The 27218-nt window shown below is 35.6% G+C and overlaps 1 protein-coding gene across 4 annotated transcripts in view; it reads right to left on the bottom strand.

Annotated features, from left to right (window-relative positions):
• LOC104118972 (vacuolar protein sorting-associated protein 53 A) overlaps positions 1-20590 on the bottom strand; it is a 28097-nt gene extending 7507 nt beyond the window's left edge. For 3 of the 4 annotated variants that reach the window (XM_070175101.1, XM_009630357.4, XM_009630358.4), the window contains exons 1-9: positions 20393-20590; positions 17699-17793; positions 16433-16489; positions 16126-16276; positions 12516-12586; positions 11586-11710; positions 10483-10643; positions 10239-10380; positions 9711-9774 (exon numbers count right to left, since the gene is read on the bottom strand). In XM_070175101.1, the coding sequence (XP_070031202.1) occupies positions 9711-9774; positions 10239-10380; positions 10483-10643; positions 11586-11710; positions 12516-12586; positions 16126-16276; positions 16433-16489; positions 17699-17793; positions 20393-20450 (924 nt within the window). In that variant the 5' untranslated portion in view covers positions 20451-20590. Of the gene's footprint in view, positions 1-9710; positions 9775-10238; positions 10381-10482; positions 10644-11585; positions 11711-12515; positions 12587-16125; positions 16277-16432; positions 16490-17698; positions 17794-19123; positions 19203-20392 lie in introns of all 4 variants that reach the window. The other variant, XM_018778541.3, reaches the window with a different exon arrangement.
• Between the last annotated feature and the right edge of the window lie 6628 nt (positions 20591-27218).

The raw sequence follows: 27218 nt of genomic DNA, 5'->3' as shown, positions 1-27218 counted from the left end.
AAATTGGCTATGCGAGTGTAAACTGAAAAGTGTGGCTACGTGAGTGCGAAGTGCTGTGTTGGCTGTATATATTGAAAATTCCCCTTTTTATTAAGGGTATTAAACTTATAGCATACAAAGAAACTTTGGGGAAGTGCGATAGAGCATAGGCTAAGTGCTAGCCAGCTGAATGTACATAAATTCTGATCGGAAACCTATACCAGACGTGATCCAGCCAGAAAAGGCAAGTAACCTTTTGGTCTAACATACTGCCTTCAGTAGCTTTTAAAGTCAGTTTCATCTCTTTAATTATGTTAGGAGCAGCAAGTAGTGTTTACTTTTGTCATATCAAGTAGTTCCAGTAAACTCTAACCCATCTGTTGAAGTGTCTGTGATCTTGCTGCGCCTTTAATTCCTTTAACGTGATATTTTATAGCCTTAGAATCATTTGATCAATGTCATGCTATAAAAATAGGGTACCACGTCTTGGAGACAAAAAGTCATTTTAGGTCTCTAAATCATTACCTATGCTTCTAAAATCTTTAGAGCAGATTATGAATGAAATACTTTGGTAGTGTTAAATTTATCCTTTGGGAAGTGTATCCACCCTCGCCCTTTCTCTTGATTACCCCTAGTAACCATATCTTCCTATATGTTCACTTCATTCTTTCTACCTAAGTTGCTCGGACCCTGATGCGGGTGTCCGATACAGGTGCAAATCTAGAGGTCGGATCCTTCATAATCTAAATTTTAAGATTCGAGCGTACGTACAGATGCGGGTGCTGGGATTCGGCTAAAAATGATTCAAATATCTAAAAATAGAATTATAAAATTATGTCTACATTATGAGACACTATGTGGAAAACTTAAAATGTATTCCGAGAAGGAGAAAATATTGATCAAAAAGAGAATACGGGAAGGAGATAAAAAGGAAAAGGACCGACAAAGAAATTTCTATATACAAGGTATTCCATTTTCTTCAACTTCACCTAGCTTTTATGTTGATTTCAGAAATCATTGCATTTGTTCCGGACTTCTCCGTCGATTTTGGTCGAAGTACCCAAAATCGGTTAACCATATCCGATATGGATCACACACCCACACCCATGTCGTGTCTGTGAGAAATATGACAAGGGAAAATTATATTATTAATGTACATTAACTATAATACAAGTATCCATATTTATAACAATACACAATACATACACTACTCATATTGCATGTAGGACTACGCTTATTTACATAACAACTAACTAACACTCCCCCGCAAACCGCTGCATACAAATCATATGTACCGAGCTCGTTACACATATAACTAATACGAGGACCAGTGAGAGACTTGGTGAAAATATTTGCAAGCTGGTCATTCGACTTCACAAACTTTATAACAATATCTCCTGAGAATATTTGACAATCTCAATGTGTTTAGCTCTCTCATGGAACACTGGATTTAATGCAATATGAATGGCAGCTTGATTATCGCACACAAGTTCCATCTGGCTGATTTCACCAAATTTCAACTCCTTGAGCAATTGTTTGATCCAAACTAGCTCACATGTTGCCATAGCCATTGCTCGATATTCTGCTTCCGCACTAGACCGAGCAACTATATTTTGTTTCTTACTCTTCCAAGACACCAAATTGCCTCCTACTAAAATACAATATCCAGACGTAGAACGTCTATCATAAGGTGATCATGCCTCATCAGCATTTGAATATCCAACGATCTGCTCATGACTTCGATTCTCAAACAATAACCCGTTACATGGAGCCGATTTTATATACCGACGAATGCGGACAACTGCATCCCAATGACTATCACAGGGAGAATTCATAAACTGACTTATAACACTCACATGAAAGAAAATGTCAGGTCTAGTCACTGTGAGATAATTTAATTTACCAACCAGCCGTCTATATCTTGCAGTATCGCTAAGTGACTCGCCCTGTCCTGGCAAAAGTTTAGAATTCGGATCCATCAGAGTGTTGACAAGTCTAAGGCCTGTCATTCTTGTCTCATCAAGAATGTCTAAGGCATACCTCCATTGTGAGATTACAATACCTGAGCTAGATTGAGCGACCCTAATACCCAGAAAATACTTTAATCTGCCCAGATCCTTAGTCTGAACGTGTTGAAAGAGATGTTGCTTCAATTTAGTAATATCATCTTGATCATTGCCGGTAATAACAATATCAACATAGACTACCAGATAAATACAGAGTCTTGAAGCAGAATGTCGATAAAACACGGAGTGATCAGGTTCACTCCGAGTCATGCCAAACTCCTGGATAATTGTGCTGAACTTACCAAACCAGGGTCGAGGAGACTGCTTTAGACGATAGTGACCGGCGCAAGCGACATACAAGGCCACGAGACTCCCCCTGAGCAACAAAACCAGGTGGTTACTCCATATAAACTTTATCCTTAAGGTCACCGTGAAGAAAATCATTCTTAATGTCCAACTGATAGAGAGGCCAATGGCGAACAACAGCCATGGATAGAAAAGGCGGATTGCTGCTATTTTAGCCACGGGAGAGAAAGTATCACCGTAATCGAGCCCAAATATCTGAGTATATCCTTTGGCAACAAGATGGACCTTAAGTCGATCAACCTAGCCATTCGGACCAACTTTGACTGCATAAACTCAATGACAATCAACAGTAGATTTACCTGAAGGAAGAGGAACAAGCTCCCAAGTACCACTCGTATGTAAAGCAGACATCTCGTCAATCATAGCCTGTCGCCAGCCCGAATGAGACAATGCTTCACCTATAGACTTAGGGATGGAAACAAAGGACAAAGAAGATATAAAAGCATAACGGGGTGATGATAACTTAAACCGACATAATGGGGATTAGGATTAAGTGTGGTCTGTATACCTTTCCGAAGTGCAATCGGTGTACTAGGAAGAGACAAGTCTGCAGTAGGACCAGGGTCAGGTGCAGGACATGAATCAGCTGGGCCTGATGTTGGGCGCGAATGACGATGATAAGTCAAGAGTGGTGTTCGTGTGGTTGGGGATCTAGGACGAGCAACACTAGACTCTTCAACGATTGGTATGGGTATGACTTTTGTGGTTAAAGGTGGAGGAGGAGGTATCGTAAACTCCTCAAATGTCGGTATAGGTAAGACCTCAGATATCTCATGGTGGTCAGAAGAGATAAAGAAAGGTTTAGACTAAAAAAATGTGACATCAGCTGACATAAGGTACCTACAAAGATCAGGTGAGTAACAACGATATCCCTTATGAATACGAGAATAACCAAGGAAGACACACTTGAGAGCACGAGGAACTAACTTATCTTTCCCAAAGGCTAAGTTATGAACGAAACATGTGCTTCCAAAAACACGTGGGGGAAGAGAGTATAAAGGTGACTAGGGAAACAAAACTGAATACGGAACCTGATTCTGGAAGGGAGATAAAGACATCCGATTAACCAAATAACAAGTTGTGAGAACTGCATCGCCCCAAAAATGCAACGGAATATGAGATTCAATGAGAAGTGTGCGAGCAGTCTCAATAAGGTGCCTATTATTTCTCTCTGCAACCCCAATTTGCCGAGGGTATAAGGACATGATGTCTAATGAATAATTCCTTGAGAAGTCATAAACTGCTGAAACTGAGAGGATAAATATTCTAAGGCATTATCACTGCGAAAAGTGCGAATATAAACACGAAATTGATTTTTGATTTCAGCACAAAAATTCTAGAATATAGAAAACAACTCAAAATGATCTTTCATTAAGAAAAGCCAAGTACATCTTGAATAATCATCAATGAAACTAACAAAATAACGAAATCCCAAGGTTGAACGGACTCTACTAGGACCCCATATATCAGAATGAACTAAAGAGAAAACAGACTCTACATGACTCTCAACACTACGCGGAAAGGAGGCTCGAGTATGTTTCCCAGGCTGACACGACTCACAATCTAATGTAGACAAACTAGGCACCATGTTCTAAAGCTTGGATAAACTCGGATGTCCTAAACGTCTGTGAATTAGGTCCGGAGGATCTGTAACTAGACAGGATGTGGAGAGACTGAGTGAGTTAAGGTAGTAAAGTCCTTATGATTCACGCCTTGTGCCAATCGTGTATCAAAGAATCATCAATAAAATATATACCACAATGGACGGCACGAGTCAAACGACTAACAGAGCAAGACTAAAGAACAGAATCTAGAGTGACAGAAGATAGGGGATTAGCTTATCCAATTCCTTTTGCTTTAGTTTGAAACGCACTGGCTAGAGTAACAGTGGGAAGAGACTGCGAATACATAATATTCGACAAAAGTGATTTATCACCAGAGATATGATCAGAAGCGCCCGAGTCCATGACCCATAGTCCAAGAGTATTAGACTGAAAAACACAAGCAAAAGAATTACCAGCAACAGAAGTATCAGTCTGAGCAACTGAGGCTACTTGTGGAGATGTCTGCTTACTTACTCGATACTGAAGAAACTCATTATATTCTCCTTCAAATAAAGAAAATTCCTGATTACCTGTAGTCTCGGTCTGAGCAACATAAGCATTTTTGGGTGGTCGACCATGTAAAGAATAGCACACTTCACGAGTGTGTCCAAGTTTATGACAATAAGAGCACTTGGGTCTAGATATTCCAAAACGACCTCCTGCTCGTCTATTCTCCATAGTTTGAGATGTCAGATTTTCCATTGTCTAGGATGCAAGAACAGAGGAGTCAAGTATCTGTGATAAGAACATTTAGTGACTTGGTACTGCAGCAAGGCGAAGTAATCGAGAGAATAATTCATCAACTGTAGGGATAGTCGGACTAGCAACAATCTAGTCACGTACTGAATCAAGGTCATTAGGAAGTCCAGCGAGTATAAGAACTAGAAATATCTTCTGTCGTTGCTCTTATTGTTTTTCAATACTAGCAAAAACCGGGATCAATTTCTCAAATTCGTCCATGACTGCCTGTACTTGTCCTAAGTAAGTAGACATATCCAATTCCTGTTTCTTCAAGCATGTCATTCACGATATTACATCAACGAAACGAGATATGTCATTAGTGTATAAAGTACGAGCCTTTTCCCAAACTAAATAACATGTTTGGAATAGACAGAACAAGGGCATCAACTTGGAATCAATAGATCGTCACAGGATACTACATAACTGAGCATCGACCTTCTCCCAAAGTGCATTGGCCTTGTCATCTCAGTCACTAGCTAGCCTTTTTTGTTAAATGATCTTGAACACGTTGACCATTACACCACAACTCGACAGACGAAGCCCAAGCTAAGTAGTTTGAACTTCCCATTAAAGGTTATGAGGTAATCATAATACCGGAACTTCCAGAACGCGTGTTTTGAGACCCAAAAACATCAACTCCCAAAGACATTGTTGGATTGAAAAGAGCTCTAGCAAATTAGCACCAAATAAAACAAAGAAGCCGGGAAAAAGTACTGTAGTTGCCGGAAATTTTTCAAAGTGCGAAGAATCAAAAAAATAAAATTACGGGTAGGCTCGGAATTACAAGGCGGTCCAACTATTCTGAAGAAGGTTTTGCAAAAAGTGCCGGAAAGGGCTCCACGCGCCGGCGCGTGGAATAGATCTCGCCGAAAAAAATGTCTTCGGTCGGCGCATGGCGGCGCATGAGACGTTGACTGCCGGAGGTGTTTGTTGGGGTTTGGTCGCCGGGGGTTGGGGGACCTTGTGGTGGTGTTGGTTTTTGCACAACATTGATAGAAATTGGTTTGACGAAAAACAACCCTAAAAGGTCGCCGGAATTGAAGCACGGTGACTGTTTCGGTTGAGTTTTCTTTCCCGGATGTTTTCTCATTGCCGCTCTGATACCATGTGAGAAATATGACACAAGAAAATTATATTATTAATATACATCAATTATACTACAAGTACCCCTATTTATAACAATACACAATACCTACACTACTCTTATTCCATGTAGGACTACGCTTATTTACATAACAACTAACTACCAGCGTCAACACGGGTGCGGCACCGAAAATGAGGACTCCGGGCAACTTAGCTTTCTACAACTACATCAGCTTTCCTCGCAGTTTGCTATTGTCTACTACCGCCCACTATAATCTTGTTTCTGAAAGTATTGTGCTAACTATTACTGGTAATATAATTGTTGTCCAGAAGCGACTGGTGCATCATTGTTCCTTGTCATGTTTTATACATACAAATGTTACCCAAAGGCACAGTTGGGACGAATGTACCCTATGTAAGATGAACACATTTACAATTTTCTAATAATATTATATCTATGAAAAAATATTGAGCATGATGTTAGTTTTATTTGATTTTTACTCCCATTAACAAGATGTATAAGCAATATGATTCTATTTTTTTTTTTTTTTATAACCGTAGTATCCGGGCCAGGTTGCGCGCACCTCGACTAATTCCACGGGATACCTGCCACCTCCCACCAGCAACAAGTACCAAGTAACTCTATCCACTAAGGCTTGGATAGATGGGGAAGAAATCACCTAGTATTTGCCCCCGCTGGAATTTGAACCTGAGACCTCATGGTTCTCACCCAATATGGTTCTATTTTAATCCTCTATTATTGGGCCTTCTTCAGTGGTAATAGCCTAAGTTGCTCGGACACGGGTGCGGATCTACAGGTCAGATCCTTCAAAATTCTAAGATTCGGGGATATGGATCCTAGTACGAATACATGTGCGGGGATCCGGCTAAAAATAATTCAAAAATATAAAAATATCTCTAAATTATGAGAAATTTTGTGGATACTTGCGTATAGCTTGTAAAGTATGGATTTCTTTTTTATTCTCAAGTAGTAGATAAGTGAAAGATTGATTTCCTAGATAAGTTATGCTATTTTATTCAAATTTACCCTAGTTTTGGTTCTGATTTCGGGAATCAAATTGTATTTCATCTCGAATTTTTTCGTACGTTGTGGTCAAAGTACTCAAAATTCTTTGACCAGATCCGGTACGGATTCCATACCCACCCATACTAGTGTCATGTCGACATGGGTGCAGCACCTAAACTGTTCTGTCAGAGTAACTTAGGTAATAGCATACAATAACCCGTTGAAAGAACCACATTATGAGCTAAAATAAGAAAACTCAAAATTAAAGGATGTCTTGATCACATTCTCTAACCAAAACTAACCTACGAGACATGGCTGCCAAATCCACCGTCCCCCCCCCCCAATCTCCCTCCCTCTCTCTCTCGTAATTAAAATGAGGTTCTTGCAGAAGGATCCTGACGCAGCCGAAAGTATATCCATGCACAGAAGCCTTTTCTATCCAAGGATATGATTGTTCTGAACATGAACGCCACATTTGATATATCCAAATCATTTCTACATTTGCTTTATCCAAAGCTTCTTCATGCAGTCCATTTTCACCTTAAATTCCTATTTGTTGCCTCAAGGAAAGGCTAGGTAATAATGGAGAATAACACCCATACTATTTCTTGAAAACTCAAAACCTCATTTGGGTTTTATTATGCAATAGTCTTTTGTTACGCGCTTTGCACGTGTACTCTAATTTAATGAATATATAATTTTTTAAAATTATATAACCAAAGTATTTGTGTTTGAGTTTTACAATAAAAATTAAAGAAAAAAGTGTAACTTTTTGAAAATGACGAATGTTAATCTTATTTAGTTAGCTCAACACAGAAAAAATGGGCCTATGATTACTTTGTGTATAAATTAAATGTTAGTGATCATTTTTATGAAATGTTTTTTTTTAAATGAAGTTAGTGATCTTTTCCCTCTCTGGCTTTGTTTAAGGAACAATCGGCCACAATTTTAATCCATCTAACAGATGTTTGCCACCTTCATTATTTTATAAAGATTTTCTTTTATGCTTTATTTTCTATTTCATATAAAAAATGTTATAATATATACGTGTAATTAAAATTTATCAATTTTGTGTAAAAGTTGAGTCCTGATTCATAATTAAGTTACAATTTGTGTTGGTTAAAATGATAATGTAAACTTTGAATAAATTATTATTTAAGACTTTGAAGTAAATCATGTATTTTTTGCTCCTATTCCCAATCATGCAAAAACAAATAAGAATCCCGATTGGGGTTAGAGAAGCACATTTATGGAAAGGAAAAAAATACTTTTGGCAAGTTGGCCGCATCAAAAACAAATTAAAAGCATATTAATTATCGATCCTATATCAATTTTAAAGTTCTAAAAATTAGGACTTCTTACCTAGTTTAATAAGGAACGAAGTAATAGCCAAAATTTTAGTTGATTTTAAAGTCCTAAATTTTAGGAAAGTAACTTAAATTATAATTTTGTCCAATTTGAAATCTGTTTTAAGGATAAAAAAGTCGAACAATATTTTGCTAAGGGGCTTCGTGCTTCTATAGATATAGATTTATACTAATAAGGGTATTTTGAAACAGATATGAGGATTTCATCTTAAACGTCTCATAAATTGAAAGACATGGAGGAAAACCGAAGACACAAGGAAAATCCAAAAGGATCTAAAAGGGCAATAGTTCTTTTCGTTATTATTTCTCTATGACAAGTCTTAGCACCGCTTCTTAAACAGTGTGTCCAAGATGAATTACATTAGAAGCCAGTAAAAAGCAGACCAAAGGAGTATGAGATGAGCTATGTGTGAATTAGGTATTCATTGCCAAGTTGCGATGCAGTTACATCAAACATCAAAGTTAACTGACAATCTAAGTTGCTCGGACATGGGTGCGGATCTAGAGGTCGGATCCTTCGAAATGTAAATTTTAAGATTCGGGAATATGGATCCTAGCACGGATACGGGTGCGGGGATCCAGCAAAAAATAATTCAAATAAAATGAAAATATAAAAATATCTCCCAATTGTGAGAAATTTATGGAATACTTACATATAGCTTGTGAAGTGTGGATTTCTTTTTTATTCTCAAGTTGTAGATAAGTAAAGGATTGATTTCCTAGATACAACAACAACAACCCAGTATAATCCCACTAGTGGGGTCTGGGATGGTAGTGTACGCAGACCTTACCCCTACCCTAGGGTAAAGAGGCTGTTTCCGATAGACCCCCGGCTTACTCCCTCCAAGAGCTCCCTACCTTGCTCTTGGGGTGACTCGAACTCACAACCTCTTGGTTGGAAGTGGAGGGTGCTTACCACTAGAGCAACCCACTCTTGTCACTCTTTCGTAGATAAGGTATGCTATTTTCTTCAAATTTACCCTAGTTTTGGTTTTGATTTCGGGAATCAAATTGTATCTCGTCTCGAATTTTTCCTTCCGTCATAGTCAAAGTACCCAAAATTGTTTGACCAGATCCGGTATGGATCCCATACCGACACCCATACTAGTGTCGTGTCGACACGGGTGCAGCACCTAAACTGCCGTGCCAGAGCAACTTAGCTGACAATAATGCTGACAAAACAAATGGATTTCACTCTACTTGTATTGGCAGGTTACTTGACTGAAAACATCAAAGTTGAGAAGATGAACATCAAAATTTACAATTCAGCTGATGGAAAAACGACTGCTAGCAGTGTTAAACAGCAGCAATGATTGAGGAAGTAGAATTAGTGTCAGATGATATTTTCATCAGGACTAGGATTTCCAGGGAAACAATTAAATATGATACAAATATTAAAAGTAAGATTCTACATTTTTCATACACAACTTTAGAAACAAGTTAGATTTTGCTAGAAGGCCACAGTTTGAATTCATGCACGTAGCATGAAAAGAGAGAAGTTCAAAACGACTTAAGCCCACAATTGAGAGAAACTTACCATCAACAAGGTCGCAACATCTGGCTTTTCTTTCATACTAACAAGGATTTCCACAAGTTGAGACCTAGAATACAAATAAGAGAGTGAGATAAAAGAGAGGTTGAGACAGTAAGAGGAAAGCAAAGCAGATAACACCTTATTAAGGAAGAGTATGCAAATAAAAATCTTTACAAAAAAGTTATTGTGGTTAAATGTTATTCTACTAATGATAAAAGGGCATTATCAGTTTGAATAGGGAAAGTTGTGCTGTTGGAATCAATGACAAGAGACTGCGTTTTTGCTAGTAATAACCATGATGATACCATGGAAAAGTCCTTTGCAAGGTTAACGAAGCAATGTAATTTGAGAAAAACAATTCCAGGAACATGTGAGCTTTTAAGGTATATAAGATGCTGGCAAGGAATCACACAGGAGAATTCATTTCAGCATGGTTTCTCACAACTGCTTAGATTCATCATATTATTCATGCTTTCTCCGAGAGGCAAAGAAAAGAAAAAGATAAGGTGAAAAGATAATAAAATATCCGACCTTGTCAACTTGCAGAACTGGATACAAAGCAAATAATCGACATGCCATGAACGAGGGAAAATTTTCCAAATCTCCTCATTTGTTCTTAGACGACGCTTGATCCAAGCATATCTTCTTTCAGTCTTGTCCAACTTAGCTAGTTCTGCAGTTGCAAACGCGATAGGCTATAAGAACCACAGACATCCAACATGTTATAGATCAATCAAACTTGGCAATAACAAAAGATAAAGTAAGTTGGACAAGCCTGCTCCTTCAAAAATCTGCTGGTACGAGGTAAGCTCTCTATTACAAAAACTTTTCACCAATTCTTCTCTAACAGAAGGTTCGAGAGCATCAACAACTAAGCATGCATCTGATAACTGCTGTAGTAGATTACTTTCTTCTGTCTCCTTCCCTGTGCCTAAGCTGTAATGATGAAAGGAAGTTAAAAGACCATGGAAACAAGAAGGAACAAAGACATGCAAAAAATCCCAACTGAAACTTTCACTTTATTCATTTCTTGAAAAATATCAGAATAAAACTGTATCTTTTGTCATTATTTTTTTCTAATTACAAGTATCTTTTGTGATTAATATCCCCTTACCAATACTTAAGCAGAAGCATTTCTTTTACAAGGTGCTTCACAAACTGGTGAGGCTGGAATGCGAGTGGTCATGCTACAATATTTAAGAACAAGAATTTAGAAATTTTAATGAGCTCTGATTACTTTAATTTGGAGAAAAGAATGCCAGAAACTTTAGTCACCGTCTTCTTATACTAGGTGCTTCACAAACTTGGCAAGACTGGATGTGAGTGATCATTCAACGGTACTTGAAAAACAAGAACAAAATTAAGAGGTTGGGAGCATTTTACAAGTTTTGATTACTTTAATTTGGATAAAAGAATAACAGAAACTTTAGTTTAACTCAAAGAAACAGATTAAAAGAATAACTGGGGCATTTCCTATGAGTGTCATACCACCAGAATCTGACAACAGAAAATTCCATGAGTTCACGCACAATAGATAACCACAGATAAGCCAGATGAACAAGTTTAACTAGACATGGAAAGTTAGTTAGGTAACTACAACTACAGTAACTTTATGGAGGAGAAAGAAAAATCTTTCTTCTGTCTTTCCTTTAATATGTGAGAGCTCTTATCCAGAAGAACCTACCACTACAACTTTTAAGAGAAGTACACATGCACAGAATGTTGATTCTTGAATTGACAAAGGTACATATGAACTACCAAGGCGGATAAGAAGACAAGTTCATTAAAGCCAATCTAATAAAGTGCCATATTTTCTTTTCTAAGAAGTATTTGCCAATCACGTTCAAGAGTAACATTACAAGAGTTTCGAGTACACACCTGGAGAAATCAGAGAATACATGTGACTTGAGGACTTGTTTGATGCTCTTAAACTTTTCTCTAAGTTCTGTAATTTTAGGAATATCCCTATAGGCTTCAAAATGACTACATAGCTGGTTTACAGCCTGAAACATCACAAGATAGGAATTAGAAGCATATCCATACTATTTGTGGAGAAAGACGGCATTAGAAGATTAGCACGAGAAGTGTGTGTTTGTTAGTTGCTGAAAGGCATTTAGTGATATGTACATCTTCATACAGTTGTTTCAGCAAACACAAATTACAAAGAGATAAGCTGTATCAAAGAAAGATAATGAACGTTTGCTAATATATCAGTATTCAAGCTAACCTATTGCACACAACTTAAATTCTCCTCACAAAGAGGGGAAAAGAAAAAAAAAAAGGGAGGGGGGGGGCGCTCAAAAGAACAAGTGCATTTTTGAGATAAGTCAAATATAGGAGTATTCTCAAGAAAAGTTTACCATACAATTGTAAGGATTTTTAGTGGCGATTAAACTAGAGCTCCAACTCATTACAGTGCAAAAATAACGTTTGTGTAGAAACGTATAATTTTAAATCACCAGCATCCAGATGAAGCGTTAAGACGAGTGAAGCCTATAATCATACACTAACATTGACCACATAAACGTTAAATTTGTGAGCTGAAATAATAAAATGAAACAAAAACCTCCTTTTATACACCACAGTACTGTAAGAACAATGGGTCAACACAACACTTTTCTTATAGGATCCAGCTCCTCTGGTTTAGCAAGCAGCATAATCTTTCAATAATAGAAGTTTCAAGTATGACTAAAGCTAGTGCAGAACATGCATAGTTGTTCCAACAAGCAACAATTATAGTAGCATATTGGCAGCGATGGTAATTGGTGAAGGTTAGTGAAAAGGTTACGACGAGCAACAGACAAATACCTCAAGCTGTGCAGCTGCCTCTTTATAGTGACGTTTTGATGCCATTACTTGAAGTTGCTCTACCGCAGAAACTGTCATAGGACAAATGAAATGTGTTGAGATGATGTATCTATTGGACTAAAGTAGGCATGCATAGATGCTCTTCGTTGGTAAGTCAAATTACATAACGTCTATGATTAATAAAAACAGAAATTTATTTTCCTTTTCTCGTTATCCATGATCTGCTTTTGTGAGGAAATTTGTGTTAGATCATGCTCTTTAATAACACATACACTTGAATTTCTTTGTCTTTCCACGGCTAGTAAAGTATCTGATGCTGGGGAACGTGATGTCACAGAACATAGATAAAGATCTTTGTGCAAATGAACTATGGGAAAACAGTCTTTAAAGTTTCCATTCATTCCGCTTATCTATTTACACCTACAAACCTTACCTCTACGAACTTTAATTTTTTAATCAACCATTTAACCAAAGTAAATAGCCTTTAAAATCATACCAAGGTGATTCAAATGTACCAAAGTGCTAGATGAGCCGCTTCGAGTAGTGTTCCAAATGGAATAAGATTGTTATGTCATATGGCATGTGGGATAAAATAACCAAACAATTTGTTCTGATAATTTTATCCTACATATGGTTGAATTTTCGCTTCAGGTATAAGCAATCATGGGATTAGTTACACCAAAATTGTGGTATTACTTTATAACACACATTCACATTCTGTGGTAACGATCCCAGGATTACTAATCCCGGGATAAAACAACAAAATCATACATTTGGCTTCTTCAAAGCTTTCTTCCAAAGTCTATTAAGAAAGCCAAGGTTAAAATTGAAAATAAAAGTTTATCCAAGTTTATATAGTGTAAAACCAAATACATGTTTTATATTATACCCCGTATATCCCATTTTTAGTTCAATGAACCAAGCATCTACCAATAAAAGTATATATTCACTAAATAATCCTGTCATTATTTGATTCTTGTATTATAATACCGTCATTATAATCCAGGGATGACTTGTTCCCAACCACACGACCCCTAAGAGTGCAAAAAGTCAAACTACGCATATTCCTTTGTTTTTCTTTTTCATAATCACTCCAAAAACAATACTACAACAATATAAAAAATAAAATAAAAAGTGTAATCCCACCTTGTCCCTAATAACTTCGTTCCTAATTTTGTCTTTCCCGGTGTGCCCGCACATCCATCTCAACATCCTCATTTCATCTACCTTCATCTTCTAGACATGGGACTTCTTGACGGGCCAGCACTCCGCCCCATACAACATAGTCGGTCTAACCGCCACTCTATAGAACTTGCCTTTAAGTTTTTGTGGCACATTCTTATCGCACAGAACCCCACAAGAGAGCCTCCATTTCATCCACTCCGCTCCAATGCGGTGAGTAACATCCTAGTCAATCTCTTTGTTGCCTTGGATTACAGACCCAAGATATTTGAAACTATCCCTTTTGGGGATGACTTGTCAATCAATCTTTACTTCCCCTGCTACTTCAGGCATCCCATCACTGAACTTGTACTCCAAGTATTCTGTTTTCGACCCACTCAACTTGAAACCTTTAGACTCCAGCGTCTGTCTCCAAACCTCCAACCTTGCATTAACCCCATTCGCGTTTCATCAATCAGTACTATGTCATCAGCAAATAACATACCCCATGGAACCTCTCCTTGTATGCGTCGCGTCAGCACTTCCAACGCCAGGGCAAACAAAAATGATCTAAGATCAGAACCCTGATATAACCCCATCTCCACAGGGAATTGTTCTGAGTCACCCCCCAAAGTCCTCACCTGAGCCTTAGCTCCCTCGTACATATCCTTAATCACCCAAATGTACGCTACTGAAACACTGCTAACCTCTAAACATCTCTATAGGACCTCCCTCGGGACTTTGTCATAGGCTTTCTCTAGGTCAATGAACACCATATGCAAGTCCTTTCTCCCCTTCCGATACTGCTCCACCAATCTCCGCACAAGGTGTATTATGGCTTCGGTAGTTGACCTCCACGGCATAAATCCGAACTGATTCTTGAAAATAGACATACTTCTCCTCACCTTCCTCTCCATCACCCTCTCCCAAACTTTCATAATGTGACTCGGCAGCTTGATACCCTTATAGTTGTTGCAATTATGGATATCACCTTTGTTTTTGTACAACGGAATCATCAAACTCCACCGTCAATCTTTTGGCATCTTCTTAATCCTGAAAATAACATTAAACAAACCAGTAAGCCACTCCAAGCCTGCCCGACCCGCACTCTTCCAAATTCTACCGGTATCTCGTCAGGCCCAGTCGCCTTACCTCTATCCATCTTAAGCATTGCCTCCTCAACCTCCACAACCTTAATACGCCTATAAAACCCAAAATCACTCTGACTCTCTAGTTCTCCAACTCACCGAGCACGATGTTCCTGTCTCCTTCCTCGTTCAAGAGTTAATGGAAGTACGTCTGCCACCTATGCCTAATACACGCCTCGTTTACCAATACCTTGCCATTTTCATCTTTGATGCACCTCATTGTGTCCAGGTCCCAAGCCTTTCTCTCTCTAATCTTGGTTAATATGTACAGGTTCCTGTCCCCACTTTTCCCCGCAAGATCCTCATACATCCGTTCAAATGTTGCAGTCTTAGCCGTCAGGACTGCTAATTTCGCTTCTCCTTTAGCCTTCTTATAACACTCCCTATAAGTTCTCTTCTCCTCCTCGTTCGTGCTTTCTACTAGCTTTAGATATGCCGTTTTCTTGGCATCCATTTTTCCTTGGACTTCCCCATTCCACCACCAGTCCCTTTTGTGGCCCCCCGAATATCCTTTTGACCCCTAACACCACTCTAGCAACTTCTCTAATGCAGTTCGCAGTCGTGGTCCATATACTACTCGCCCCCCCCCCTCCTCTAGGCCCCCATGGCCAACAACTTCGACTATCACTTTTCTCCTCTCTTTTCTTTTTTTAGAGTCCATCCCTCTCTATTCCTCTCTATCAACCCAAAACATCCATAAACGAAAGTCAAAGTATTTTCTCGTTGCACAATAACACGAATGAGCCATCTTTACTTTCTCTCTATGAGAATAAGTTGTGATCCAGCCATCTAGCAAAGTCTTGAGCACTTAAAAGGATATAGAGATTAAAGGAGGTGCAGAACATTTCACTTACACTCAAAGGGTCTCCCCTAATTCCTGAAAAATATGGACAAGATTTGATTTTACACACTCATCGAAAAAATGAACGCTTAAGTCTCTAAATAGAAGTCTCTCCACACCAATTCATTATCCCATAACATCTACCTTGCTTAAAAGGTAACAAACCACATGCTCAAAATTCAAAATATATTTTTACCCAAACAAGCGTAGCATCTGAAGAAAAGCTTGTGCAGACAGAAGATTCCTATTCTATACATAATAAAATAATAAAATTCAGACACCGCTTTCCACAGATAGCAAAGTGCATATAGTATCTGAAATAATAAAAGATTTACTTGTTGCTTCAACAATATGCTTTTCAAGCATGGAGAAGGAAATGATTTGCCAGCAGTCTTTTTACAAGTGCAAAGCCAAAAGAAAATGCAAAAGAAGAACCTTCACAATGAAAGATGACACTAACCTAGCATGGTAAGGCGGTGAAGGGCAGTAATCGTGGTTGTTATGTGCTTCTTTGCAAAATCCAATTTTTTAATATCGCGACATATTTCTTGAACCATTGTTTCACTTTGCTCTGCTTTGGTTTTAATTTCTCGAATCTTATTCATGAGTTCCTGGTTTAAAAAAGTCAAATAGTGAATAAGAAACCACCAAAATACAAATAGTAATATAAGATGATTTTACTATATCTAGAGCCAGTAGATTTTATTCTTCACACAGTTAAAGTTTCTGCCATACAACAGAGACGAGAGAAAGTCTAAAGAAAAGACCTGCACAGCACTCGTAGCTGCAGCAAGATCTTCTCTGGCTTTGGTTCCAGAATTACTCTGAAAAAATGAAAGGACAAAATATAATGAATACATAAATCAGAAAGCAAATATCATGAAGCTTCATCGATCAGCAGAAATATTGATAGCAATTTATTAATTAGGTGATCTAGCTGAATTTAACATTCTAAGTTTCCCATCTCTCCTATCTCTCTTTCTCTCTTACCTTCAAATTGACCAAATAAAAGAAAAATAACTAAAAAGAAATAAAAGCATCATACGATGTGGTGAAAACATTAAAGTACTTTTAACACAATCTCAGAGGTATAGAATTTACTGTCCAACCTGCATTCTGGTACAGATTGTCCAAGAAAGTTTTCTTTTGATGAAGTAATACTTTCATTGATGTGTGGGAAAAACACCCTATATAAAAGTGGTATACAAAAGGTAGTGAATCTAAACAACAGATTGTCCAAAAATATTCAGGGGCAATCTTCTTTTCTTATAATTTTCTATACTTGTGAAAAAAAAGGTGAATTACAAAGAACTGAATACATGATCTAAAAGTCTTTTCTGTCTTAGCCTTGTCACTACGGCCACATTGTTAGCAACAGTGGGCAATCAGATAACCACAAATTGCATATAAGGACCTCAAATAAATGCAAACTGTTTATACAGTTTATCTGACAGTTGTTACAAATTCATCTAGCTTTCGTCATTCATGAAAATGTTTGAATGTTAATCAAATAGCTTCAATTTTCACTTGATAATTGTCAACCATGATCAGAAACAAAAATGGAACCACATATGATGGATGTTCAAAATAACTTATCACCTTTTTAACATTATCACTTATCACAATACGGAATGAATTGGACATGAGTAGAGTAGAATGGATATAGAAGATTATACTCCCCACCATCAGGTAGTTTGGAATTGAGGCATAGTTGATTGATTCATAGCTTGTTCCAATATGACAATGAAACTTTTTATCTTTTAATTTTACATGGTGTAACATCAGAGAGTAGTTCTTCTAAATTTTAAGAATAGTCAAGATTTTGTCAATTAATTAAGTAAAAGAACAATGAAACTACTGATGGGATTTTGGTGTCTGTTTACAATGAGCTTTCTACTTGAGGCATCAGCTTTTGCAGACTAAAGGTTATAATCAGCATTCATATAAAATGATGTAATCATATGTTAATATTTGTACCCAAAGACAAGCAAGGCAAAGGATAGAGAAAGATATATAAGTGACAAGAAATTCACCTGTTGCCGAACAGCAGTCAGTATTTCAGTATCAACACGACGAATTTCACTATGTATCTTCTGCATAAGGGGCTCAACGCCAGATAGAGATGCTTCTGCACATCATTCATGTGTCAACTGATTTTTGGAGAAACCGACAAATTTGACTAAGATAAGCATGCTTAAGCTTAGCCAGGATAATGATATCAAGTCTTAAATTATATTTGAGACATATGTCATTGAGTAGTTGTTCAAAAACTACACCTAGCTCTCTAATATTTTGAAACTTTAAGCCTTAGTGGATCACCAGTAAGCTTTTAATTCTTACATTTCAGACATTTTTTGTTTCCATTAGAGGAACATAAACCTTATGCAGTTATATTGCCATTTTACAGGTTAACTATTACTGGTCGAGAGTAGATGTGGACTGTAAACCAAATTTATTGCCATTGCAACAGGATTCCGGTGGTCAATGCCCAAAACTCAACTTCTTCTCCACTATCCACAGATACTAGTTCCTTCCGGAAATAACCATATAACGCTCTCATACATTTCCGGCATCAATTATATTAGAAACAAATATTGTCACATTGCAATTATGGATAGCTCGCCAGAAGGAACTGTATTAGTGATTCATTTGCAAAATGTCAAAGACACTCTTAAGATCAACTTCAAACTCCCTCTATACTTTAACCCTTTTAGTGAATATCCTCAAAGAACTACCACCTAGATCAACTTCAAACTCCCTCTATCCTTTTACCCTTTTAGTGAATATCCTCAAAGAACTACCACCTAAAAGGAAAAGTCCATTATCCATTTAACTTTGCCGCTATGTGGGATTATACTGGGTATGTTGTTGTTGTTGTATATATCATACGAAAGAACAACTACAAACTCCAGAGAAAAACATTTTAATCCGTCCTTAAATGAGCAAAGACTAATCTTCAGGCGACACAACCCTGTACTGAACATTCAATGCATATCTAATGCCTCAATATTCCTTCAAAGTCCAACTAAACTCAAGGCAAGGAAATGAGACTTTCAACCTAATCTTGAGAAAACTACTTCTACTTTTACTTTCACACCATCAATTGGTACAAATAAATGGTCGACTTTATGAATCCCCCAATGCTTGTCTCTAACGTCTACTTATTACACCTCTTTTGTCACGCAATTTTATGAATGGATTTACTGCAGTTATCCCAAAGAAAAAGGAAAAGAAGGGAGCAAAGAGAAATGATTTCAGCAGCAAAACATATAACTGGTGAAATGGATCAAAGACAAATGTGAAACAGAAAAGGCTATAAATTGATGTTTGATCAATAAAACAAAGATCCTTATCATCATACTATCTATAAATTATTAACGCGAGTTTGAAAAAGAGAAGGAAAAGTAAACTAAGTAAATCTAATGTAATGTGGCAGGAACAGTACTACAAATGGTCACCTTTTCTCTCTGTTCCTATACAAACAAGCTTGTAAAAGTCATCTCGTCATGTAGTCACTCTTGTCGACCTGTCACATCTCTGGCAGATAGTATTATTGTTTTAATTGATTGAATAAAAGGGAAACATTACTATAGTCCAACTTCTAATAAGAAATTGCATCTTCATATGTGATCTGTCCTCTAAACTCTAAAGTGGTTCTCCCTTAAACCTTGAAGAGTAGGGATGTGCATGTGGTTTTCTGGTTCGCTCTTGTGCTATTTCAGATTCATTTTTTGGTTTTATGAATAAGCAAACTAAACTGAAGTGTAGTAAGTTTGGTTTGGTTCTTTTAATATGAAAACACGGGTTCTTCATGGGCTTTCAGCTGAATTCAGAATCTTTTTTGAAATTCCACCGACCTGCTTCCAGTGAAAAATAAAGACTTACTTTTATTGGAAGTAGCTTTGGTTTACAGTCCATTTCAAATTCTTAGAGAAAGTTCCTTTCAAATCTTCTAAAGTATCTGAGCCATCACCTTGACACTTGTGGAACTTATAACTTATGGTTCCTTCCAAGACTCTAGTATCCATTGATCTAACGAGGGTGAATTTCTTCTGTCCTTTTCACATAAGACAAGAAAAGCATTTGCAATTCCTCTACTATGGACTTTCTAGGCACATCATTTCTCTATATTCAACAATGTAACTAACTCAATAACATTGAAGTTGATAGTCTCTTGTTGGATTTTTTTGGTTGATGTGAATTTTTTTGAGAGTCCTCTATTTGGTTTCAATTTAAAATCTGGTTTAAAAAGGCTACCCAATATTGTATAGATTGTTAGGGCAAATCTATACTGTTCAACGAGATACCAAGTTAGCGTGACATATAACTCCAAAAAGTAAAATAAAATAAAATATAGTTGCTCATGCTCAATCAGTCAATAGTGCCAGCAATGCTATATGTCCCAGCTACAAATCAAACACTTCAAAAAATTAATACATATGCCACCATTTGATAGTGAGGACAATCTAAAGTGAGACTTTATAGATATAAATCTGATATAATTAACCTGAAATGGGGAAAAAATTAAATTTCCTGCAGTTCAAACCGAAATCTCAACCAAAACGCTGTAAATTCAGATTTTTTTCGTAGAAGTCTAAATTCAGAAATTAACTACGTCAGATTCAGATAGGGAACATTCAGAACATCAGCAGCATTGGCCTAAAACCCTAATTCAATAAATCTGTATAGTAAATTAAGCTTGAGAATTTTAAAAAGTAAAAGGTTACCAGTGGGAAACATCTGGTTGATGTAATCCAACGTGTTCTGCTTATCGGATGTTGCCATGATTATGATTATTCACTCCGAAGGAGAGATCACAAGAGAGAATGATTGAGGAGTGAGTGGGACTATTCTATAAACACAACAGAGTATACCATCATCTTCTAGCTTCCATGAAAGAGCAAGATCCAAAACACTGAACCGGAGTCTCTACCCATTTCTTCTTTTTTTCTTTTTTCCTTCTTCGGTCTTTTTTATTTTTTCTATTTATTTTATTTGGAGGCAACTGACCGGTAAATATACTTGCAAATTACTAATTTCTACCTCTATTAGTATTAGCAATATACATGAGCTATTTGGATTATACGTAAATAATTTTAAAATTCAAATTTTTTCGATAAATATAGATAATTATTGAATATTAATTATGAAATATTACATGAAAAAATTTAACTATTTCTCAAATCTTCTAATTATAAATCTATTTTTTTTGTATCATTCTCGTCGGTGTCATTGAATACTAAAAATAGTGAGGAAGCAAAATAATAACTCATATTTTTGGCAAAATAATCAAAGGTTGAGACTATGAATGACTCTTTGGATATGACTTGACTCTTTCACTATTACTTGAACTCTTATTTGGTGTGTTGATATCTTTCAAAAAATATTTTTATTTTAAAATTTCAGTTTCTAAAACTTTATTTTTCAATAATAATTATTTTTATAATAATGGAACTGAAAATATTATCCTTCATTCAAACTCATTTTAGTCGGCTATCTAAACATTTACAAAATTATTTAGCTAGTGAACTTTTTTCCCTAAGTATGACTCCATTTTGATATCTGACATTAACCATGTTATATATGTGAGTTATTTGAATTATATGTAAATAACCTTAAAATTTAAATATTCTATATAATTATAGATAACCGTTAGATATTAACTAAGAAGTACTAAATGAAAAAAGACTAACATTTTCTCAAATCTTGTAGTGATAATTTTAGTTTTGCACCATTATCATTGGTTTCATTGGAACTTAATAGCCACAAAGCGAAATAATAACTCGTATTTATGGAAAAGCACAAAGGTTGATATAATATGAACGATTTGGTTATGACGTGACTCTTTTATTACGACTTGAACTCTTATTTAGTATGTTGTTATCCTTCAAAAAATATTTCTATTTTGAAATTCCAATTTCTAAAACTTTATATATATTTCAATAATGATTATCTTTATAATGATGCAAGTAAAGATATTATCCTGATTTTAAAATCTACTTTAATCGGCTATCTAAAAATTTCTATGATTCTTTGTCCAGTGAAATTTTATTTCAGTATGACTCTGTTTTGAGTTTATCGATATCTCTAGTCACAGATTTTAAATTTTGAATATGTTATGCATACAAATTTTTTGTTCTTTGAATCATTAAATGTTAAATTAGTTGATTGTTATTATATAACACTGCATACATTATCTTAAAATTGCCAACTAGTTTTTTCTCGACACCATACTTGGCTTAACCTCAATGCAGACTACTCAAATTCGAATATCATATCAGTTTGTTAGTAATAGTAATTTTTTAAAAACAACACATAATGTACATTAAAAAATGTATTCTAAGATATCCTTATCTTATAATCTATGTATTTGAGTTGAAAAAAATAATTGAAATCGATGAGATCAGCTTTCAAATTTTTATACTCAACAAAGATGAAACAAGAGAAGAAATTCGTTGTTATCTCTTATTTCTGATTTTTAGTTTTTTCATACATTTTATTCTATATTTATTTTCTTTTATCTTATTTTTATGTCTTTTTTATTTTGTTACAAAAAAATAATTTATTTCTCTATAAAAGGATGAGTTTTAATAGAAATTATCCACATAAGAACTTTATTTATATTTTTAGTCTTTGGTTGAAATTCTTTCATATTTTTCTTTTGGCTTTATCTAATCAACCTAAATAGGTGCTCACCCAACCACTTAAATTAAAAAATTGAAGGATGTGTAATTTATATATAAGCCATATATAATATGTGTATAATCGTGTGTGATATCATCTATGTATATTAGCTATAAAAGGTAAAGAATACATCCGACCAGATATTTATGTAAATATTCCATAGGATTTCGGTTTCTTGATTTTATCCATGATATGACTTCTATTATAATAATTTTAAAAATTCTCTACTAAAATTCAAAAATATCTTATCTTTTTATTTTTAAAATTAAATTATATTTTAAAAAATAATCTCCTTTTGAATAATATTTTTACATTTAAAAAAAATATTTCACGTCATACAATATTTTTTTTAAAATATACTTCTTGTTACACTTGAAAATCGCTATAGAAACTATCAATTAGAAACCAATACTCCTTTTGTTGAATTCGAGAAAAAAAACCTTTCACACAATCTAATGATGAATTCGAGAAAAAAAATCTTCACACAATCTAATGATTCAAAACTAATATTCTTCAACGAAAAAAATATTATACCTTTGCAATGTTGGCTTGACTGCAGCTAAATGAAGAGGTTTCAGCTTATACCCTTCAATTCCTAGAAGGTGCTAAATTGAAATTAATGATAGCAATTGTATAGCCAAAGTTTTGTTATTTGTTTGATGTACATTTATACAAATTGACTCTTCAAACAAACATTCTTCAAAAGAAAAAAAATATTTTTTTTTTAGTATTGACCGATTTTTGTGATGTTTTTTTCTCCATCATGTAGGCTTACTTCATTATATATGTAAGTAAACTTTTGTTCAATTTTTAAACTACTTTTTGTTATCTAGATAAACACACACACACACACACACACACACACACACACATATATATATATATATATATATATATATATATATATTACATTTATTTTAAAAGAAATTCGCTTTATTCAAATCTAGTTATAGTGTTTTAAAGAACTATAATTATAGGGTTTTAAATGTGAAAGAGTTTTATAGTTATATGAAGTAGTTTTTTTTTCTTTTTTGCCAGAGCCGAAGTAGTATTTAAATAATTAGAAAAGATAACAAAAGTTCCTCACACGATTGCATATGAGCATAAACTGAATTAAGTATGATAACATGATAATAAAAGATAATTTTTTTTATTTTAATTCAAATTTAAAAACATTATCTATAAATTCAAAATTATCCTTTAATATATATATATATATATATATATATATATATATATATATATATATATATATATATATATATATATATTTGACTAATATAGTCAAATATAGAATAAAGTTACCATATACTATTGGCATTTATTAGCTTGCCACTTGACTTAACCACAATGCCAATTATATATGGTAACTTTATTCCTTTAATATATATATAGATATAGATGAGTGAAAAACTTTTAGCCTGTTTGGGCATGCAATTTTTTCACTTTTTTCAATATCAGCAACAAAATTTCTAATTTTCACTCGAAGATAAATTTTAGAGTTTTTTTTCAAAATATTCACTCAGATAACTCATAAAAATTCAAAAACAGCCCAAAATTATATTAATGTCCAAACACAACTCTAATTTTCAAATACCATTTTCACTTGATTTTTTTTTTACCTTTTTTTTCGAAACTTTACAATTCTTATGTCCAAACGCTATACCATGTATTTGACTCGGTCAACAGAGATAAAAGCCTTTGGAGGTTGTGACGTGTCAATGTCATGACATGTTGACCCAACTCTAAAGGGTCGAGTTCATGCAAAGAAAGCAAATCGTCATCGAGGACGAAGTGGCTTGTTAGAGGACGAGGATGAGGATGAGTGCCCGCCTTCAATACGCAGTAACGACTAGTTTAAGGATTTAGATGTCCTAGAAGAATATTCTAGCGAATATTCTTCTCTATTGTATTATCTAGAGTTTTGTGTCCCATGTAACCTTATAAATAGGAAGAGATATAGTTTTAGAAAGGGGATGAAAGATTTTTGTAAAGAACAATATTGACATTCTCTATGAAGATTCTCTTTGTTGAATACATACAAAAATTACCATTACACCTCTTTCCCATCCAAGAAGAATCGGAATATTCAATCACTTATCATCATCCATCATTGTTAGAAAGCTCGGTGGAAAATCTCACCCTTGTCGGGTGAACCTTGTTCCATTTATTACTTAAAATCCATTTATTATCATTTGTTGTTATATTTCACATTCTTAATCCATCATTGCTCTAAGATACTTTTTTCCAACAACACATGTTTAATACTCTTCATAAAAATACTATATCTGATACTTGGGAATTAATATTGACTTAGATTAACCATTTTTCTATAAATCTAATTGTATAAAAACCTAGATCTAAATTTGGGTCATACAGTTTCGCACCGTTTGTGGGAATTTCTTAGTCAAACTTTTAGTTTCCATCCAGATCTATAGCTTTCGTGACATGTTAACCTACTGTATTATAGAGCTACTCTTTCTCTCTGTGTATACAACGATTCCATAGCAGGTAACCAAGGAAATGGAGCAAAAGCAACGGACAAAATCTCGTCCAACCTCATGAGCGTCATCGACGAAGGGTATGACACCCAAGATGAGGAGGTAACCACCAAGACATCCCCCATATTAGGGAAGTCGCCTACACACTTCTGCAGCACAACCAAACCGAATGGAAATGGGGCTTCCACATCCGCAGGAGAGGGGGCGCCACCCACTATGAAAAAGCTCAGCTAAGCTTGTCTAACCGACACTCTGGTCAGCATAATGAGCAAACAAGCCCCATGCACGACCGTGGAAACCACAAGGATCCATGCAACACAACACAGGAACGAATGAGACGACCAATGAAACCCTCTTACCTCAAGTAACACTCATACAATTGTTGAGAACGCAGGTGACAACATCTTGTCATGACCCTAATTTCCCTTCCTAGGATGTCGTGAAGGAAATTATTCTCTACGACTAGGTAATCCTAACATTTAATTAATAACTTAACATAAATAATTAACAAAATGCCAAAGCAAGTCCGATAAACTGATATAATCTTCCGAAACAAAATCTCAACAACACACTCCTCAAAACCAGTGGAGCTGAGTCATAAGCTCTACAAAGTTATACTAGAATGTCTACCACATCATTGTCTGAATGTAAATACAACAGAAAGTAAAGATAAGGGAAGGTAACTCTAAGGCATGCGGACACCGAGTAGGTATACCTTGAAGTCACCGTAAAGCAACTGATAGTAGATCATAACATCCGGCACGAGCAGACGTACCTAGGACTGCATAAAAAGATATGTAGAAGCGTAGTATGAGTACACCACAATGGTACCTAGTAAGTATCAAGCCTAACCTCGGTAGAGTAGTGACGAGACCAGGTCAAGACACCTACTAGGATATAAATAAACAATATGAAAAGATAATAAGGATAAATGATGGAAGGCGGAGAAATAACTAATACGAAATAAGTCAATAGCATAAACTAATACCGAAATTGTAAGCATGGAAACAACATAAAGAAATCAATTAAAGAGAACCACAATGAACATATACGAGCAATAACTGATGGAACAAGGAAGAACAAACAACAAGAATCACAATGAGGTACTGCCTCGTGTACAATAAGAATCACAACCGAGGTACCGCCTCGTATTCACAATTCACAATCTCAATCATAATCTTTCCTTATACTGTCGCGTGAGCCTTACATTATTATAGTCGTTTGGTCTACCAGCTGCAAAGATATGGGTGCAGACCTTATCTCTTTAATCTCGTTCTCCAGTTTCCTGTAAATAGATAGAGACATTAGATTAATTGAGGCACTAGAATCACATAATGATTTATCAAAATTAATAGTTCCTAAATAGCAAGGTATAGTAAAAACCCCTGGATCTCCACACTTTTGTGGGAGTTTGTTTTTCAATATCGCACTGCAAGGCTCTGTGAGCTTGACCACTGAAGTCTCTTCTATCTTCCTCTTCTTTGTCATGATTTCCTTCAAGAATTTGGCATAAGCATGCATTTGTGAGAGCACTTATATGAATGGTAAGTTTACATGAACTTGTTTCAGCACATCCAAAAATCTCCCAAACTGTTTGTCCAACTTTTCTCTATATAACTTTTGGGGGAAAGGTAAAGCATGCATATGCTCGCTCTCATCATGTTACTCCCTTCTCGAAGTTTCTCCCTTTTTCTTTTTCTCAAATTTTATCTGTCTCTTCTTCTTTTTATCAACATCTTTCTTCAGTTGCTCCCCACTTTATTTTTCAAGTTTCCCATCGTTTTGGACCAGGGTGGGATCTTTCAACACTTTCCCACTTCTTAGAGTTACAACATTCACTTTTTCTTTAGGAATTCTCGCAGTATCAGCTGGGAGAGTGCCTGGAACCCTCTCAAATAATATTGTTGCAAGTTGCCCAAACTGTTTCTTCAGGTTTCCAAAAGATGTGCCCAATTCTTTGATAGATGCACTATGGGCGTCCAGCCTCTCATTTGTCTTGATAATGAAGGCCTTCATTAGATCATCTAGACCAGGCTGAATGGCCTGTTGAGTCTGATATTGCTGCCTCTGCTGATTTTGGAATGCAGGAGCTCCTTGTCCATGAGGTCTAGATGATGAGCGCAAATCACACACTTAAGTATGCTCGCTAGTCGAATATAGTTTAATATAATATCAAATCCACAGGGATTGGAGTTAAACACTATTATCGTAGTTGGTATCTAGATTGCTATCCCAGATAATCAACAGTTTAGAATTATGTGATTAAAATCTAAAATTAACTAAGAATCTAAAGCTAATTGACGAATGACAATCGAAACAAAAGTAAGCAAGGAAGATATCAATGGGAGAAAATAGGGGTTGATAGGAT

The sequence above is a fragment of the Nicotiana tomentosiformis genome, chromosome 5, assembly GCF_000390325.3.
Source record: "Nicotiana tomentosiformis chromosome 5, ASM39032v3, whole genome shotgun sequence".
Classification (NCBI taxonomy): Eukaryota; Viridiplantae; Streptophyta; class Magnoliopsida; order Solanales; family Solanaceae; genus Nicotiana; species Nicotiana tomentosiformis.
This window is presented reverse-complemented; position numbering and strand designations above follow the sequence as displayed.